We start from the raw sequence: 19,132 nt of genomic DNA on the forward strand, positions 1-19,132 counted from the left end.
AAGAACATTGAATGCTAGTATTTTAAGGGTTAGAACATGAATGTCAAAGTTGAATAAATGTTTCCCTTTTGTCGATTTAAAATTAATATAGTCAGTGTTAAATGACTTAGTTATCAACAGCTAAGGAAAAAAAACTGCACACATACTTGTCTTTTACAATTTGGTTCTTAAGAGTACCTCCTTGGATGCCACTGGGTCACACAGGAGCAGAGCAAGTACTTCCAGGCGAAGAGATCTTGTGGTGCGTAGTATTGATGAGCATGTTGTGATTTGTTCACATAGCACTTTGTGCATACTGACGAGGAATACTGGTGGCAAAGGATGTTATCTGATTGTTGCCAGTCACTTGTGCAGCAGACTTCTGCTGTCACAAACTAATCTCCCCCTTCCTCGCCTGAAGCCCCCCCCCATCTCTTTCAGAGGTCCCCAACCTTCCAGCCAACATGAAGAGGCTGGGAACTGCAGAGGGGAGGGGAGCAGAGAAGGGAAAATCCTGGTACAGTGTTGGACGACCCCCCTCAATATTTCAGTTTTAATAAAATATTTGATCTTAGAAGTTCAAGACATTTAATTTTAAGTGAGCCCTGGGTGGGGGCAAGAGAAATGGGAGACAAAAACGTGAGATGGCTTTAGGCTGGCTGAAACACTTCCATTTGTACAGGGCAAGACCCCCCAATTTTCAATTCTTCTACCAATTACAGTCCTCCATGACATTTCCCATACTATTCCAGAGAGCCCTTTGCAAGTAGTAGCAATTCCACTAGCTTAAAGCCAGTATTACACAAAACCACATATTTTTGTCTAAATTTCATCATATTTTTGGAGGCCTATTGCAAATTGCATTATGTATAGAACGTCTGTAAAATAGCAGTGTGTGAGGGATAATAGAAATGGGAACACATCTTTATCTCTGCCTACTAATTTTAATTATGCTTAATGGCTTGTATTTGTGAGAGGTTCTTTTGTTTCAGCTCTTGTGTTTGTGTTCAGACTTGTATCACTTCTGCCAATGGCTTTCTGCATATCATTAAAAAGAATGAAAACTAATGTCATCTGTGATTTCTCTGTTTACACCCTGTGGTGAATCATGTAAATGCATGTCAAAGCAAAGTTCTGAGCAATGCAAAAATAGTAAAATAAATAAATTCAGTATGTTGCCGAGTTCAAGTCTAATCTATGTGCTGTTTCTGCCAAACCAGTTTGTTCAATTTCCTTTTCTTTTTTCTCATTGGATAGATCAGTGGTTAATAAAGTTTCATTCTACATTGTTTTTGAACTATCACATGGTGGTTTAGCATTGTTTCTGTGGATACTACTGCTCCTTGATGGTAACTTTCTAAATCTTTACTCAACAGAGCCATGCTCATGGAGACTCTTATGGTGGGAAGAAGTCTTCTAGCTCTAATAAAGATCTTTTGGTTAGTGTTTTCAATTAGGGAATTGCTATAATTTTACCTCTTCATGGTTTCTCTATACAATATTCCCCCACATATATTTGGTATATTGGTTGTATAAGGTACTTCATCTAAGTTAAAAAGAGATCTTGCTTACGGTAGAGACTCACTTCCAGCATTATGCAATGGAAGCATGAAAAGTCAGAAGCGACAGGGTGCTTGACACCAGGAATGGTAAAGAACTTTACCTACTAGGCTAACGTCTCTCCACCTGGATTTTTTCCCCTGTTATCCCTTTTCGAGGTTTTTCTGAAATGTTTTGAATTATTGACCTTCATGTTGCCCTCATGAAAGTAAAGTTTTGTTTCTAGTTCTGTATCTGTTCTCAGTGGGCACAGGAATCTGTTAAGCCCCCCAGTAATGAGTGCTTCAGATTCCATTGAGGAACAGCCTATATAAGGTTAGATATTTGAATTGAAGTAAACATATGAAACCACTTAAATGAATTATTGCAACACAGTTTAAATGTCTGGATTTCTAGAAAACATTTGTACACAGTTTGAGAACACTTATGTTTGGAGACTTTTAGGACAAACAACTTTGTAGACAATTTGTTTTATGGATGATCACTGATTATAAAGCTTGGCTTCTCATGGAGCAGGCATAAGTTGCTATTTAGTCTTATAAGAACCTTGCAATAAGTAGTTCTACTTTAATTCTAATTAAATGATGTTTTCAGTACTTCTGGCCACATTCATGCATTGTACTAAACCATGGTTTAGTGTGATCATTGTTGCGGGAGGTCCGGAGGACAGCAAAACAAAAATGGGCCTTTTCTGCAATAGCTTCCTGTTTATAGAATGCTCTTTTCAGAGAAGCTCTCCTGGTCCCTTTATTACACATCTTTAGGTGTAAAGCAAAAACATCCCTCATCTCCCAAGGCCTTTGGCTATTTAAACAGTCTATGGCCTTTTAAACTGTGGGGAGTGAGTACTGTTTTTGCTTGTTACTATAGTTTGTTTGCTTTTTTGTTTCTATATTGCAAACTGCCCTGTGCTTCTTGGATGAAGGGCAGTATAGAAATTTAATAATAATTTAAAAAATAAGACGTCCATCAGCAAATGAAGAGGGAGGCAGTTTTTGACAAGTTCCCAAACTCCTCCAGAACAGATTTAGGGAGGTATGGTGGTTGAGCATTAGGGGAAGGGGAAATTGCCAGTTTCCCCATTTTTCTGTCAGATGCCCAACTTTAGTGGAGGGGACACAAGTGGATATCATTCTAGTCCACTCTTTTAAAAAAGGGATAATAGTGCAGTCCAATATAAACATTTAGCTGCTTTCATTTGGTAAAGGCATCTGGCCCTAAAAACTGTGTACAGTATGAGGCTCATTGTGTGACATAGAGCACGTTGATATATAAACAGCTGCTTGCTCATCCAAAATTCAATATATATTGGTGCTTCAGAGCACCACAACTTATCATATGACTTGAATACTCCAGTAAATACCAATATTTCCTTACATGTTTGAGTTTGAATACTTTTTTCAACTTTGTAATATATTTTTGGCAGAGTGGATTTTACCATGACCAACGAAACTACAGCAGCCTTAGGCATAGCAAACCACTTTCTACCTACCATCCTCGGGTTTGTGTGAATTATTTTGTTTTATTTTACTAAACAACCTTATTTAGACATGAATTATTGCAGTGTTAGCTGCCATGCTCTAGTCTAACAGAAAAGCCCTGCTTGATTTTTGGTGTTTGGATTAACAACTCAATTTTGAGGACGCATGTGATTTTACATACATTATTGCTATGAGAATTAAATTATGGGTTAGAAGTAATGCTAGGCGGTTGATTTCTGACTTGCATCCACTAAACCTTTTCTGATGTAACTGTTTTTAACTAATGTATATGTTGCCACAGTGCAGTTGACAAATTTTGGAATTCTGGGTAACCATTCTAAAGCTATTTGTGCTGAAAATTCATTAAATTAAAAAGTGGAGACTAATGGAATGTTTGGTCTGATGACATCCTGCTAGTTTTGAATTCCCTTTCACTTTATTTTGTCACTTTATGAAAATACTAACATGCATTTTATGAACAATGTTTCATTTGTATGGTATTAAATGTAATACAATGTCTTATTTTTGTCACAGTCATCTTCTCTATACAGTGATCCTTTGGCAACAACTAAGAATTACAGGGTTAGTAGTGTGTGATAGAATAGTCTACATTTAGGAATTATAAGGTTCTGTAAATCTAAAAACAATGCTCTCCTCTATAGGTGTCTCCAGATGTAAACACTGGTTTGATAAGAAGTGCCAGTTTGGTTCGTATGCAGATCTGCATGGTTGTCTTAAGCTTGCATTCTGTGGGTACTTTGGCTTGAAAACATTGTGTGTACTTTTCCAGAAAACATAAGGTTAAGCGTGCAAGAATATTAGGATGGAGAATATCTGAAAATCATATTGAAGGGAGGAAAAGCTGTGCAGTGTAGGTTTTCAAATCTCAGATCATGCCTTTCTGTCAGTGGCAAATTGTACATGATAGTAGTTGTCCTACAAATACACAGAGGTCTCAGCTATGATCAGTGCATATATACCAGCCATTTCAGTTCATTTGGGTTCATAAAAAAAGTTAACTCTAGACAACCATCACATAGACATCAATCCTGGACATTGTATTAAAATAATGCGAAAATTTGTATCTTACAAAGCAAAGAGCTCTACCCACCAAGAATTTATTTTAGAAGGTTCAAGGTATGTTTTGGAAAAACACTAAAATATGTTGTAGCTGAAACAGTGAACAAGCCTTCCCTAGTAATTATCTGCTGTTATGTGGAGCATTTACTAACATTCTGTCTGCTATGGATAATTGTCAGCATCAATCCTGCTTTTGAGCTGAAACTCAAGATCAGTCAGGTTAATATCCTTCACACGGGCCTTTGAGAAACTGTATGGATAAGGTCAAAAGACCGAGGACTGTAAAGCTCTCCAGGAAGTTTCAGGATTAAGCAAGTTAACAGTTAGGAATGCAGGGTAACAAAAAAAAAGAGAGAGGAGAAAATAGACTGAAAAATAAGTATCTGATGGAAATATTATACAACTAGTAGAATTGCCAAAGGTTTTTTTTAACAGGACCTTTCCAGTGCCTCTAAAGGAAACCTGTTATTCATAAATGTAAGAAGTGAAGGCTTTCTGGAGATGAAAATAAATGGAAAATGCTTCATTTGCTAGATTTCTGTACCTGGTTGCTGTCAGAGGAGTAGGGAAAGTAATAAAAATGTGCAACATGAGAAACAGGATGATGAAGAAAGGAGAGGCGCAAACAACTGGGGAAAATCTTGTATGGCCTAAGGTAGTTGACTGGAGTGGGAGTGAAATGCTGAAAAATGTATTTCTGCAAATCATTGCCAGAAAATTTGCTTCTGTCAACTTACATCCATTTGCTCCATGTGGCTGCATCCAAACCATGTGGAGTATATTGCTTAAAACAAGCAATGCCATGGGTCATGGAATTCTGGAGTATCAAACCTCTCTGCTGTACTGCCTGCCTTTCTGGAGGCAAGTAGTAAACTGAAGATAATAGGAAGGTGTTAGAGAAAATTAAGCTGCCCTGGTTGTAATGAGGAATATTCCTCTCATTTAAAGACCAGTACAGGTAACTTGAACTTATGCTCATTTAGCTTGTGCACATTTAGCTTTATGCATGTGGCAAAAAATAAAAATAAAAGGGGCAGAAAGGAGACAGGCATCCAGGGAAAAAGACTTCGGCAGTCCTATCTGCCATTGAACCCAATGTGTTTTGGCTGTATGTGCTATCTCTGGAACCTAACCCCATGTAAGCTGAGAGTTGCCTGCAGTTGTGAAGGAACCACAGAAGAAAAGATCAAACCCTAGTGCTATTTTTCTGTAGCGTGGCATGAAATCTACAGTGTTTCTGCTTCTTAAAAATCAGACAAGCTTCTGGTTATTGGTAAACTTTGACATTGCATGGGAAACAGATTGCTAGTGCTTGAGCTTGTATATTAAATTCACAAACTTTGTAGAAAAAGCTGCTTTTGGCTGCAGAATCTTCAGAGGTTTTCAGCAAGTGGATAGATGCTTTAGGTATTTGTGCTGTTTTACAATGGTGGGTTAGGTTAGAACAATTGCATCTCTGAAGGTGGATTAACTGGATGATTTCTTGCTTAAAACTACAACAACCAATTCCTATGTTTGCAGCAGTGCTTAGAACTTTATAGCTTTGTGCTGACAAGAACCCTTGAAAAATGGAAGTTGAAAGAAATAACCTATTCCAGTGTTTCCCAACCTTGGGCCTCCAGCTGTTTTTGAACTACAATTCCCATCATCCCTGACCTCTGGTCTTGCTAGCTAGGGATGATGGGAGTTGTAGTCCAAAAACAGCTGGAGGCCCAAGGTTGGGAAACACTGACCTATTCCATTGTATATGTCAAAGAACATGGAAATATTATTGCTACCATATAGTAAATATTCCAAGCAATATTTTAAATGTGCCTGCAGGGTTAGAATTTAATAATATTATGCTTCAGAAAAATACAGTTTTTATTGAAGGAAGAATGTGGACTTCTGCTAATGGTGATGTTTGTCTGCATAGCAGCAATGCTTACAGGCCACATGAATACTCTTCATTATTCTGCAATACTGTAAATGCAAACACCATTTTCTCTGATCTTTTAGGCATCGTTAAGTGGTGATGGATTCTATAACCCATATAGTTATCGTACAGTAAGTCTGCAGGGCTTTCTTTTGGTTTTTTACAAAATACTTTTCTGTGAAGATAAGTAGCTGAAAAACCAAATATTTTCCTTCCCTTTGCAACCTTGTTTTTAGCCTTCAGAATACAGTTGTTACTCTTCAAGAGCAAGTTCAGCACGAAGTAGTCCAGTGGTGAGAAGTTTTCTGCACACATTAAAGTTTTTCAACTTTAACTAATGCTCTTCTCTCTAACCATTTGTGTGAATCACCTTACTCATAAATGCATGGGTTGTGGAGTTTAATTGACTTGACGGAAACAAGATATTAAAAGGTTAATCAGAAATATAAGCACTTTTTCTGGCTGTCAGTGATAACTGTTGAAGCAGACACAGCCTACCATGTCTTCTTCTACCTGTATCCTCTTAGTTCTTGAGTCTGTTTGCTAGGAGATCTATGGTGACCAGAAAGAGCATTTCAGCCTCTCAGTTAAGCACTGTCCCTTTGTCAGTGTAGGGCAGGAATAAGAAACTAGATCCTTCCAGGCGCACTCCTCTGTAGGCCAACTTTGACAGGTGAGTGGGACCACCACTTTTGACATAATGATGTCCGGTGATTGATGTCAAAATTTGAAGGGGCTGCTGTACCTGCTGATCAGACTTGCAGGGAGACAGCCCTTCTGAAGTCTACAGAGGGGGAAATGCTACTCTTTGCAGAGAAATAGATTCAAAGTTTGGTTTAATGAATCTGACCCAAGCTTATTTTCTAAACTGCACTTTGAAGGCCCCAACAATCAGCTGATAGTTGCTGGTGCAGAACTGTCTTCAGTCACTGACAAACAGCCGATTGTTGATGCTTGCAGAAAACTCGGCTGTACTTTTGAAGCCCGGACAATCAGCATGTGCTTGCACCCCCCCCCCCCATCTCATAACTTACTTGCCCCACAACTGATGTAATATATGTTGTCAAGTGTAGTACAGGTGGCTGTGGCATGGCCGAAATGAGGAGGCCTGGTGGGTCTTAGTAGGCTCAATGACCAGTGGTTCCCCACCCCTTGTGTAGGGAGGACTAGATGAGACTATGGAAAGTGTGTTAGAGCTTCATAATCCTTCTAATGCTCTAGCTTCCCATTATATCTAATTGGAATCTGTCTATGCCTGGATGCAACATCTGTGCATGGAAAGATCATGACCAAAGTGTTTAATTGTCAACAATTTACACTATCTGTGACTTTCTACTTTGTCAGGCAGAAGTGAATCACTGGGGCCTTCCAGTATTTTGGTCATTTCGAATTACTGTGTCAAGCTTGATGATCTTTGGAGTTCGTGATTCTGAGAGCTTTATTACGAATCCTACTTTGGATTTCAAAAGGCAGATTACTTATATTGAAAATGTGAATTAGTTTTAATCTTTATGACTTATTGTACTTAATTCTCGGTGACTTGGGCCATAGAAGTAGGGAACACGATTAGCAAAACATGTCCCCAAATGAACCCTTTCACTTTTTATTTATGTTCTGAGCAAATATTTTTCATATGCTGTATTCTTATCAGTGAAAATAAAAGCACATAGAGATTCTGTGGGCAAAACTTGCGCTTTACCCGAAAATTGTGTAGTTCATCTCCCGCTGACTGTGATTCTGCTGTTTGCACAACGTTGCACTGCTTCACTCCCCCTTGGATCCTTATGCTACCCTCCACATGCCTTCCCACTTGTCCCAAAGACGAGCATTTCGCTGTCAATAGCAGTGTCCTCAAGGCAGCATGAAAATACTATTTTTTTTCCTCAGCATGTTGCATTGGTTTGCACATTTTTAGTATGCATATGAGTCATTAACACTGAATGTTACTTAATCCAAACAAACGTTTATCCAACAGTAAGTTAGTTAATTACTTGTCTTTGAACTTTATAGTTTACAGATGATGAAGCAGGGAGCATTGCATCCTCTGATCGTGCTGTTCGAGGCAGGAGGGATAGTGTGGTGAGCAGGGCTGTCTGGTTGTGCTTTTCGTTCTGCTTTTATGAACGCTGTTGCATGAAGTACCACAGGTCCTAGAGTGAGATGAGTAGGCTAGGTGTCACTCTTCAGGTTGTGTGCTCATATCAGCTGGAAGTAGTCATGTTCTGTTTTATTATCTCTTAAGGCCGAATTGCATGCTGCTCTTTGGGCCAAGGCATTCCCAAGTCACAGGTGTCATGGGCCAGATAGGGAGAATTGGTGGACGTAATTAGGCCTGTTGGCTGGGGGTTCCCCACCACTGTTCTAGAACCTGCAGAATCTTATTGAACCCAGGCTGGAACCCCATCTCTGTAATGGTTTTTATTTTTATTAAAATGTATATGCTGTTTAATTGTTAAACAACAAAAACAAAACAAAACCTTCAAAGTGGTTTACAAAAACTTAAAGAGGTTTATTGTGAAATGACTTTGAGATATTTTATGATATGAATGAAAATAATCAGCTTACGGCTGGCCAATGTGCTACCCTTCAGATGCTGTTTAACTTTAAATCCCACAGCCTCAGTCACTGATGCCTGTGGTCAGGGATAATGGAAACGGTAGTTTCACAACATCTGAGGTTTCATACTAGTTACTCCTGTGTTCATTTACTTTCCTTCTATATCTTAAAGTAATAAATTTCCCAAGGGAATATTTCTCAGTACTGGATAAACTGATTCAAGTAAACATTATTAATATTGAGCACTCCTTCACAACCTCCTATAAACTTCACTAAAGGCATCAGTTTTACCTTTATATAGAGTATTCCAAATTCCCTCTACTCAGGCTTTAATAAGTGGTTCAATTCTCTTCCATTTGTAAATGATTTTTATTTGAACAGCAATAAGTTGGTTAAGCTTTGCTGAGTTGTAGATTTCTGGTCATTTAAATATCCTGTCTCAAAGATGACTGGACATAATAGCTTATATCCAATTGTCGTACTCAAAGCAGACCCTTTGAAATTAATAGATTTTAGTTACTGAAGTCTATTAATATTAAAGAGTCAACTCTGAAGATAACTCAGTTGGATATCATTGAGTATAGTAGATTGTTTACTAAATAGTGACCAAGGCCTCCATCCAAACAGAACTGAATTCTGTGCAATGCTGGCATATTTCTTGAATAGTTGTATATTTAATATGAGAGATGTGAAGTCCCATCTACACACAGTCTTAATGTTATTCTCCTTAAGATTTTTATACTATTCAATATGTTAATCAATAATATGATATTCCACAAAAGTTTATTCAAATTTTATTTTATTTTCACAATCTAACACTTTAAATATTTTGAAGAGGGAGCGCTTTTCTAATTGTGAGCTGGTGGTTTTTGGCTAGGGCATAAAACTGTGTACTGAAAGGGTCATGACGCTTCCTATACCAAAGTGATATCATCTAAAAAAATTGATGGTGTCTGATACAGCAGTGGCATTTCCCATAATAACTTGGAACTCTCTTGATGTACTGGATATTTATTCAGTATACTATTCCTGTGTAGTGGAAACACATGACTCAAAACCTGCATTTTTTGTAATGTGTCTTATAATTAGTTCTCTAACAAGAGACTTTTTGTAGTGAAGGTAAATGTGTGAGTTAGTCCCTTTTCTTCAGTTTGTTTGAGTTGCTAAATCTGAAAAAATATTGTTCAAGGCACACATAAATGTGATAGTAAATTCAAACTAAATTATTATTTGTATGCATATGGCTTAAAAATTATTCATTGAGCAAGGGTAAAAATAATTATTATGGGAAGGGAGATGTGACCTGGGGAGTTTTATGAAATAAACAGTGACTATTAGGGCATAAGGAGGACAAACACGATAAATCAAAACTTGATTTCCCTAGGCAATTAAATGTTTAGTTTAAGGATAAAATTTAGAATCCTGAATATCTCAACATGAATGTTTATAAATATTTTGCTGTTGATTATACTTGTCTAAAACACTAGTTTGATACTTAGTAGCATTCTTAAAATGCAGCTGAATGTGACAATGAGATACCAGCTTTAAATATATTGCTCCAGTGAGAACTATATTCTTCTTCCACCCTACGCTTTCAGGCTAGGAAGGTGTTTTGAAGACTAGTAGGGAGGACCAATAGATGCTGGAGCAGGTGCAGTGTGAGTTAAGTAGGTTTGTAAGGGCATAGGTTTGATGCCCAAGGAAAGGATAAAAGCTATTAGGGTGTGTGAGAAAGATGACTTATGACCCTGTCCAGATTCTGTAACGATACCATTTTCTTTTTATCCTTTAACACTCTGAAGCTGATGAGATTGAAAATTAATTCATACCTGTGATAGTACCATCAAATTCTATCATGTTCTCGTCCCAAATGTCCTCAGGTTGCCATCTGCTTGAAACTACATAAGGAGTTAATCTCATGTGAAACAAATATATGTGAATGCATGGAGTTGTGAGAAGGTTGGTGATTGTGATTAAGCTCTTATTCAGTGTGAAATCCCTGGGTTCCACAGAACAGAATTTGAAAACCACAAGAATAAAAATAAAATAAAATATAAATTCCCTTAAGGTTTTCCCAGTCAGAAAGGAGAGAGATCTCACTCTTCAAAGGAAAATCTCATCTAAAACAATTTTGGCAAATAAGATTAACATGCCCACATTTTATTTCATGTATCTGAAATGTATTATTCTGTCATTTTCTCTCCATCTGTTGTGTTTGTCATCAAAGTCAACTGATTTTTCTGACCATAGTGAAACTGCAGCTGATTATTTTAGCCGCTCTAATCGTAGGGGAAGCATTGTTTCTGACTTGGATGATGTCAGCATTCCAGACATGAACAGTGTGAGTGTTAGATAATGTGCTGATGTCATCACTGTAGGTTTACTAATGATTGTCCTTTTTCTTTGGGAAATGTATTAATATTCTAGTAATGCTTGCTGGTTTTAGTATAAAATGTTGCTAGCGGTGCATAATATTATATATATAAAACTTATTTAAAATATAGAATCCAACTTGCATGGTCTTTTAAAAATAAACCTCTAGCTAACTTGATCATGTTGCAGTGTTAATTTTAATATCTGTATACCAGTGTCTAAATCTGCATGCAAAACTGTTCTTAATTGTATATTGTCTTATTTACGGTACATACATTTCTTGAAGCCTTTGTAAATAGCACTATAATTTTTAATGGCACTGAATATAATTGTATATATTCAAATTCCAATAACAAGTTGTCTGATGCTATGTTACAGACATACATGATATTCATTACAACCTTATAAATGACTGCATGGTTTAAAAACAAAAGTTTCAACTATAGTGCTCAGAGTATGGTTCCTGCTTGTAAGTTCATTTGCATTTGGATCACACAAAAAAATCTCTAAAGAGATTTCTGTAAATTCAAACTTCTATGCAACCTGGTTTTCATTTATTATGGTACATGCGCCTCCCCTTGACAGGTTTCTGTAGGGAAGAAGGTACACAACATTGTATTTAATGGAGTGAATCATAGCCAAAAATTGATAAAGGCATCAGTTCAAGGCTATGCTTCTCAGGTGTGACTTCAGCTGAGCCTTCCTCCTCTATACCAACTGCCATCAAAGGAAGGGGAAGCAGCACTTAGACACCCCTCCATCATGCCTAGATACAGCTACTGCAGTGAACCCCTACTATGTACATGAAGCTAAATTATCCTGTTACGTATTTAAACTAGTTATGTTTTCTAAGATGCCTTAGGAAGGTGTCATAAAAGTACTTAGAATGAATAAAATAATATATATATAGGGCAAATGTTGACACAACACTCTGATAATTTACTCAAGTGTTTACTCCATACTTTGGCACTTGAAACTCTGATTGTTGTTAATGAAACCTGATTAGCATTGATTGTGGTTGAGCTCAGGGCTTAATTCCTTGATAGTGATTAAGGCTAGGTTGGTAGGGCAAATTTGTGCATGAGAAGGGAAGGATTAGAATGAGAAAGGACATTGTCTGATCTGCTTCTGATCTCAAGAATCCCAGTTCTTCCTCTTGTTTATAAACTACCTCTTAAAAGAGCTGGGAGAAGACTGATATTGTCTGAGAAAGTGAAAAACCAGATTCTTTGGCTAATTTAATCAAGCTGGCATAGCAAACCAGATGGTGCAAGAGAATGTCTGCTAGTACCTCCCCCCAAAGAAAATGACAGACATATATCAGTTAGATTCATGATTCCTGCAATAAAGTGAGATGATAAATCGTTCGCCAGTCATGGCTTAGCATCTGCTATTGTTCATACATAATTGTAAATCCTGGCTAGGATCAAGAGAGCTTTGTGCACTGTGCTTCTGATTCACTTTCACTTTCTCTCTCTCATCCTTCTCCCCCTCCCTCCCTCCCTGCCTTGCCCTCTCCTCCCATTCATGAAATGGCCACTTCCGTGACAGCTTTTTGGAAAGCGTTGAAGTGGGAGGCTTAAGAGGGCTTGTGTGTGTGTGGTCCTTCAGATCACAGATGTGGAACAATGGTTCCCCAAATGTTACGCTGCAGCTCCCATCACTCCCAGTCAGCAACAGCAATGGTCAGGAATGATGGGAGTTGTAGTACCATCCCTTCTTAAATCCTGGTCTGTCTTTGCATAAAATATCCAAGGCAGCTATAATAGGTACACTGGCTTTGGGGCGAATGATTCAAACTCTTGTGCTAAACGATGGTTTGCAAAGGCAAATATATTTTCATTTGTTCAGAATGTAATGTATATCTAATTTTGGGAATTAGCTGCAAATTTAGTAATAAGTATATACAAATAATTTCATTTGGTTGGTTATCCTCAGCCACTCTTTCAGCCGTAATGACCTCATCCAGATTTCCACCACTGTACAAAGAAAATAAGACATTCCAACTTGACCAGCGCAGCATTACAAGAAAATGACATATTCTTGCAACCTGCCATTAATACCTGCTAGCCTTGATAGTTCAGTTAACTTGCCTGATGGCATTTGCTGCCCTGGGCTCCTTTAGAAAGCAGGGAAAGAATGAGCTTTTGATAATAATAATAAATATTTGAACATGTGAAGAAAATTTGTGGAGCTAAATCATAATGTTTTGCTTTATAACTTTCTAAGAGGGTTAAAACTTTTTTAAAAACAAAAGCTCAGGGTCAGAGGCCTCTGTTGAAGGGCACTAATAAAGGCTTTTGCAGGTGCCATTGTGCCTCTGGGTGCTGGGTTAGCAGTCCCTGAACTAGAGGATCATGAATTAAAACCATATGCTACAAAACAATTTTTCATAAATTATGCTTCCTGTTTTTAATGCGTACAACAGATTACTAATGAAATAGCATTGTCTATATTGTCTGTCTTGGTGGCAATTGCAAATAATGAAAAACTATTCTCAACCCATTTACTACTAAACTTTTATTTTGGAAAGCAGAAATGGAGAAAAATGTTCATAGATGAGTAAAGCTTAATGTTTAAAATATATTACTTAGTGAATTTCCAGTAGTCAATACACTTCATTTAAAAAACACACAACCATTACTGAAATTACATTCATCGAATTTACTTTCTGTGCTTGGCTTGACAAAAGGCTAACCTAAGAAGCAACTTGTTGTCAATAAGGCATTGTGTTAATTTGTAGGACTGATACTACCTTGTGCGGAGCTGTTGGTTCTGAAGTTTTGTTAAATGCAAAGGTGGAGGAAAAGGAAGAAGGAAACTTTCATTGTATAATACTGTTTCAGCTTTGGATGAAAAGGGGATCCCAGTAATTCAGATTTCTAATACAGTGATTCAAATTTAATATTGACACTTTTCTTTTTTTCCCAGCTGGAAGAAAAGAGTGACAGGCCATATTCTGACTTGTATACAAGGGTGAGTGTTTAAAGTGATTTGGACAACTTTAAAACATATCAAAGTCTGCATATAATTGGTGCCAGTTCAAAAAAGCATGGTAGGATATCGGGAGATTCTCCAGCCTCCTGTGTGTTGCTGATTGTCTTCATTATATTTTTTTCAACTATTTGTTTGACAGAATATGGTGTAGATCATCTACTTCAGCTGTGATCATTGGGTCTGATGGGATTTGCAGTCCAAAATACCTAGAGGGCACCAGACTGGAGAAGATTACAAATAATGTTATGCCAGATCTATAACCCATTTGTCTAATAATAATAATAATAATAATAATAATAATTTATTATTTATACCCCACCCATCTGGCTGGGTTTCCCCAGCCACTCTGGGTGGCTTCCAACAAAAGTATCTTGTAAGAAGATAATTTTAAAATAAGTTCTGCTCCTGTAAGAGCTGTTTGATGAAAAAGGATATTTGAATAGACTGAACTATATGGGGACTTAGAAAGGGTTATCAATCTTTTCAAGGAAATATATTACAGTATTTGGAAGTTTTTAGTACAGGCACCTCCCCATTTACACAGGGGTTACATTACCATGTACCACACTTATACGTGAACTCATATATAGTGGGCAACGCCATCTAAAACAACAGTAAACACCTAAACCTCTGGAAACCCTTTAAAAAACAAAACAGTACTTCTCAGACTGGCATGAATGGTGGTAGTGATGGCACTCAGTCTTCCTCATCACTGAAGGATAATGCAGAAACAACGACAAGCAGGGTAAACCAGTACCTCAAAGTATCTGGCTTGCAGTTGCAAAGGCTCTTGGGATTGCTAGTTGTTTTCCTGCTCTTTTCACACCATTTTTGCAGTTTCCCTTTTCTTTATGGGCCATTTTTGCGCCTTTTCAGAGTTTAGTTTGATTTATTTAATTATTTCCTGGCGCCACACATAAACACGGTCATACACAACTCGAACGTGCATAAATTCGGAGACACTTGAATGTTGAAATCTGAACTTCATAGTGTATTGAGGAAAGATCTTGAAATGTATGGGAGTATTCATGCCATGTTTTTCTTTCTTTAGCCAGCGTCTCGCAATTCAGCAACTCCTTTGAGTGGAAACTCATCTAGACGAGGAAGTGGAGATACTAGCAGTCTAGTGGATCCCGATACCTCCTTAAGTGAATTGCGGGTGAGTAGACTTTCATTGGCTAAAAATAAAAGGTTATCCTCCTTCATTTGGAGAGGAAGAAATGGACATTGAATAAGACTACAAGACAGAATCAAAGCACCTTTTAAAAAGCAATCAGGGGTTTGGGTTTTTAAATTTTCCTTTGATTACAAAATGCTTGCTGCGGGAATGCGTGGGATATAAAATTAATAACATACCAGGCACTTTGGTTTATACGTAACACTGTGCCAATGCTGTTTGAAAAAGAAACTAAACTCCGCAGCAGTCTTACTCTTGGTTACATGGGGTAAAGAAGAGGGGGAGGCAAGGAGGAGCATGTCCGGCACATTGCTCAGGCTTGTGGAGATTTCATCAGTGTCATTAGTGCTAAATGTAGCAGTTTAGCATTTAAAACATCACCTATTGATCAGGCTTCTTATTCTTAACCATCCCTTAGCAGTCTGTGAAAGAAGTAGGGAATTATTTGTACTGTTTAGAACTGGCTATAATTGTTTAGCTGTAAAGATTTTAGTTCATATTAATGGGTATATCTTTTCAGTATAGTATCCAAGATAAGATTGTGATGCCTTTTATATGTTTAAAATTAGATTGTGTGATACTTTGAGGGCATGAGGTTTTGGTAATAAAACATTTCAGTTTACAAACATTATACATTATTTTCACCCCATTTTTTTTAGCTTTATAGAAAGCACTGAATTAAAAATCCACATATGTCAGTCAACTTAGAAAATTAAGAATACAACAGTAATTTAATTTGTTCAAGTGAAACACACACTAATCTAAATTCCTGGGCTTTAAGCACAGAGTTCAATAGTAAGTTCTTTGCAATGTTCTTATGCAATGGTTCATTCCTATGTCCTGCAGGATATCTATGATCTTAAGGACCAGATACAAGATGTAGAAGGGAGATACATGCAGGGACTTAAAGAACTAAAGGTATAGCAGGGTTTCTCCCAAGCATGCATTCTCTATGGTAATATGTCAGCAATTAAGTTTTTGCCAGTTTCACTAACAGAGCTTTACTAACACCTCACTTTTAAAAGTTCTTGCCTAACATACCAACTAAAAATTGGTTCATATTTTAATATATATATCTGCCAATGATTTTTTTCCTTATGTTTAAGTGTTTAATGTGTTATGTGAAAAAGGCAGTGAACTTTCCGTTCCACAAAAGTAAATAATATAGGAAGTTTAGCAGATGCTTTTGTATTATTTGCAGTTCCATTTTATTTGTTAAATTGGCAACTGGATATTACCAATATTATGATTAGGGATGGGGGGCACAACTGAGTTTCAAAATAATAATATTGGACCAGAAATGTATTCCAATAAATAATTATTTAAACTCCCACTTTCATAGACTGTAAAAACATAAAAGTACAATTTATTATTTTATATTTTTGGCATTCTAAAAACAAACACAGAAAACTTTGGTATGATCCATTGAGACACATATAATCTATATATTTTTTTGCCTCACGTGGATTACCAGCTTGGATTAAAAATTACAGAGGCAACTCCTATTCAAACAGTTATAGAGATTCCTCTCAGTCATGGAATTCCTTTTCACTAGAAAACATACAAAGGTCAAACCTAAGTGTCTTCTTAGAATGCTTACTAAACTTCCAAAGAATTTTTGGTAACCTAGCCAATTAGCTCAAGTTAAAGATATTTCTATAAGCTGGTATAAAATGTGAGCCCTTTCCCTGGTTCTGTGAACCTTAACAACTACTTTATGTAAAAATCTGTTTTCCATTATAACCTAATCATCCCAGTTACCACTTTAGACATGGGAACCTCTCTACTGCAGGAGCTACTGCATGTCTTGATAATAAATGGCAACATTTACATATCACAATTTTATCATGACTTTTTTTCCCTAGCAGGAGCAACAAACCATAAATCCTGACTTAGCATTACATCTGAACCAAGGGCTGTAGTTTAGGTCAAAACATACCATGATGTAAAGCCAGGATTTGTCCTTGGCTGTTTGTGGTGTGTCTAGGCAAAACAAACTCACAGTCTCCCATTTCACCCATTTGGATGTAACACTGAGCCAGGCATCATGGCTTATTGTTCCTATATGCCCTAGGGGAGTAGCAAAGTGGAAGTGATTTCTGCATTCACCACAAACCATTAATTGTGGTTTACTGTGATGTGCAAAGTGAACCATTGTGGAAACTTCTACCAAAAGGTGCAGGTAACTGGAAATTTTGCCTATAATATAAATCCTATTGCAGCTTAAGGTTTTTCATTATCTCTCATGCAGAATAACTGATAGTCAATGGTTGGGTTCCAAAGAGGTGTAAATATAATAGCTAGCATATCCACTTGCTTGCTTTTATCTTTTAATCTTGGTGAGATCATTATCTTCTTTTACACTTTACCCTTGTCTATACTAGATTCATTATATGGTGCTATATAAAGCATGTCTGTAAAAAGCAATTGTAACTATATTCATCTGTAAGGGGGAAAACCCTGAAAATGTAGTTGGCAATACCTTTATTAGGACCAACCAAAATGTCACAAAATTGTAGCGAGCTTCTGAAAAACCCACCATAATTAGATTGCAGTATTGTAACTGAAACTATAAATTGACCACCTTGGTATAAAAAGTAGTATCAGTTTTGAGACATTTTGGTTGATCCTCATAAATGCATTGACTAGTTGTGTGTTTTGAAATAAATTATGACACTGATTTGCCAACTCAGGCAAGGCCCTTCCACTGTATTTTTGCAAGTTTTTCTACCTTACTCGCCTCCCACCTGCATTCTTCTCTTCTCTTCCCTTCCCATCCACTTTTTAGCTAATCACACGTAAAAATATGTCATCCCTGAATAGATACACCCATTAAATAATTATGGTGTGTACACACCCTGCAAAAGAGGAAAGTTCAGAGAACTAACATGATGCTTTTAGCCATAATTGTTCATGCTTTCCCACACTGTCTGCTTGTCTGTTTAGAGCAAAAATGCTTTGGGGCAGGGCTTGTCCTATTCTGCATTTCATTTGGCACTTTTGTAGAATTTGGTTTTGAAGTGAATTGCAATGCACCACAATATAGTTTAATGTTCTGTACTTCACAGGAAAGCATGCATGTAAAAATAAAATAATTGTATGTTTTAGAAGGAAATACCATCTTCAAAAATTGACTGATTTATAAGTCTAGTTCCCTGAGTGTGTGCTAGTATTCCCCCCTCCCCATTTTTTGGAGAGTGAATATAGACATGAACTGATTATATTGAGACTGCTTTAAAGCTGACATGAAGTGCATTTTTGAGATCTTGCAATATTTCATACAAAGGTACAAGTCAAGATCCAGTGTAGTGTATTTGTGCTTCTCCATTCTCTCCTTCCTCCCAACACCTCATGTGCCCCCAAAATCTGCCCCAGTGGATTGGGAACCCTCAAGCAGATCTGGGTCTACAGGGGCTGGAGGCAAGAAATGACAAGTTTCATTTCGCTAGCCGATGGGCATAATTGTGCTTCACCCATAAATTACATTGTTAATGCCTTAAAAACTTCTTATTTATAGTGAGATGACCAGTGAGACCTGTAGCATAATGTTGAAGTGCAAACTCAACTCCCCGAGTGGGTTGCTCCTGTTCAGGGCTCCAACCATCCTGCAAAAGGAGCCCTATAATGCTGTTTAGACCTCAGGGTTGTAAATAATGTCTCCCTCCCTCCAAAGTCTTCCCATGCTGTTAGCCCCAAACCCACATATTTTATTGCAATGTAGCAGGAAAGATACAGCTCTGAAGCTAGGAAAAGCTTAACTCCCAATCTCCTCCTCCAAGATACTACATGCTATCTGGGACTTGAGTAGATCTGCTCCTGCTTTTTTCTCCAGCCTCCATTTTCCCTTTGGAGGGAGTTGTTGCAGGTTGTCTGTCAAAATGCTTGCGTTTGTTTTCCTGATGTGTCATCTTTTGACATTACTCCTCCTTACCCTCTTCACTGCCATCAACACTGTAAATTCACAAGTTCCTGACAGGTAGTTTGGAGGTGGTTGTTTAAATACTATTGTCTTTT

The 19,132-nt window shown here is 37.4% G+C and overlaps 1 protein-coding gene across 12 annotated transcripts in view; it reads left to right on the forward strand.

The window, feature by feature from the left end:
- The window catches only part of LRRFIP2 (LRR binding FLII interacting protein 2), a 48,590-nt gene that overhangs the window by 16,405 nt on the left and 13,053 nt on the right, over positions 1–19,132 (forward strand). For 4 of the 12 annotated variants that reach the window (XM_081931070.1, XM_081931077.1, XM_081931079.1 and 1 more), the window contains 12 exons: positions 173–241; positions 1,356–1,418; positions 2,966–3,040; positions 3,555–3,602; positions 3,683–3,727; positions 6,099–6,146; positions 6,252–6,308; positions 8,026–8,094; positions 10,799–10,912; positions 13,876–13,920; positions 14,993–15,100; positions 15,965–16,036. In XM_081931070.1, the coding sequence (XP_081787196.1) occupies positions 173–241; positions 1,356–1,418; positions 2,966–3,040; positions 3,555–3,602; positions 3,683–3,727; positions 6,099–6,146; positions 6,252–6,308; positions 8,026–8,094; positions 10,799–10,912; positions 13,876–13,920; positions 14,993–15,100; positions 15,965–16,036 (813 nt within the window). The remainder of the gene's footprint in view (positions 1–172; positions 242–1,355; positions 1,419–2,965; positions 3,041–3,554; positions 3,603–3,682; positions 3,728–6,098; positions 6,147–6,251; positions 6,309–8,025; positions 8,095–10,798; positions 10,913–13,875; positions 13,921–14,992; positions 15,101–15,964; positions 16,037–19,132) is intronic. The other 8 variants (XM_081931076.1, XM_081931078.1, XM_081931081.1 and 5 more) reach the window with 5 other exon arrangements.

Source organism: Podarcis melisellensis (assembly GCF_964234715.1).
Source record: "Podarcis melisellensis genome assembly, chromosome: 12".
Classification (NCBI taxonomy): domain Eukaryota; kingdom Metazoa; phylum Chordata; class Lepidosauria; order Squamata; family Lacertidae; genus Podarcis; species Podarcis melisellensis.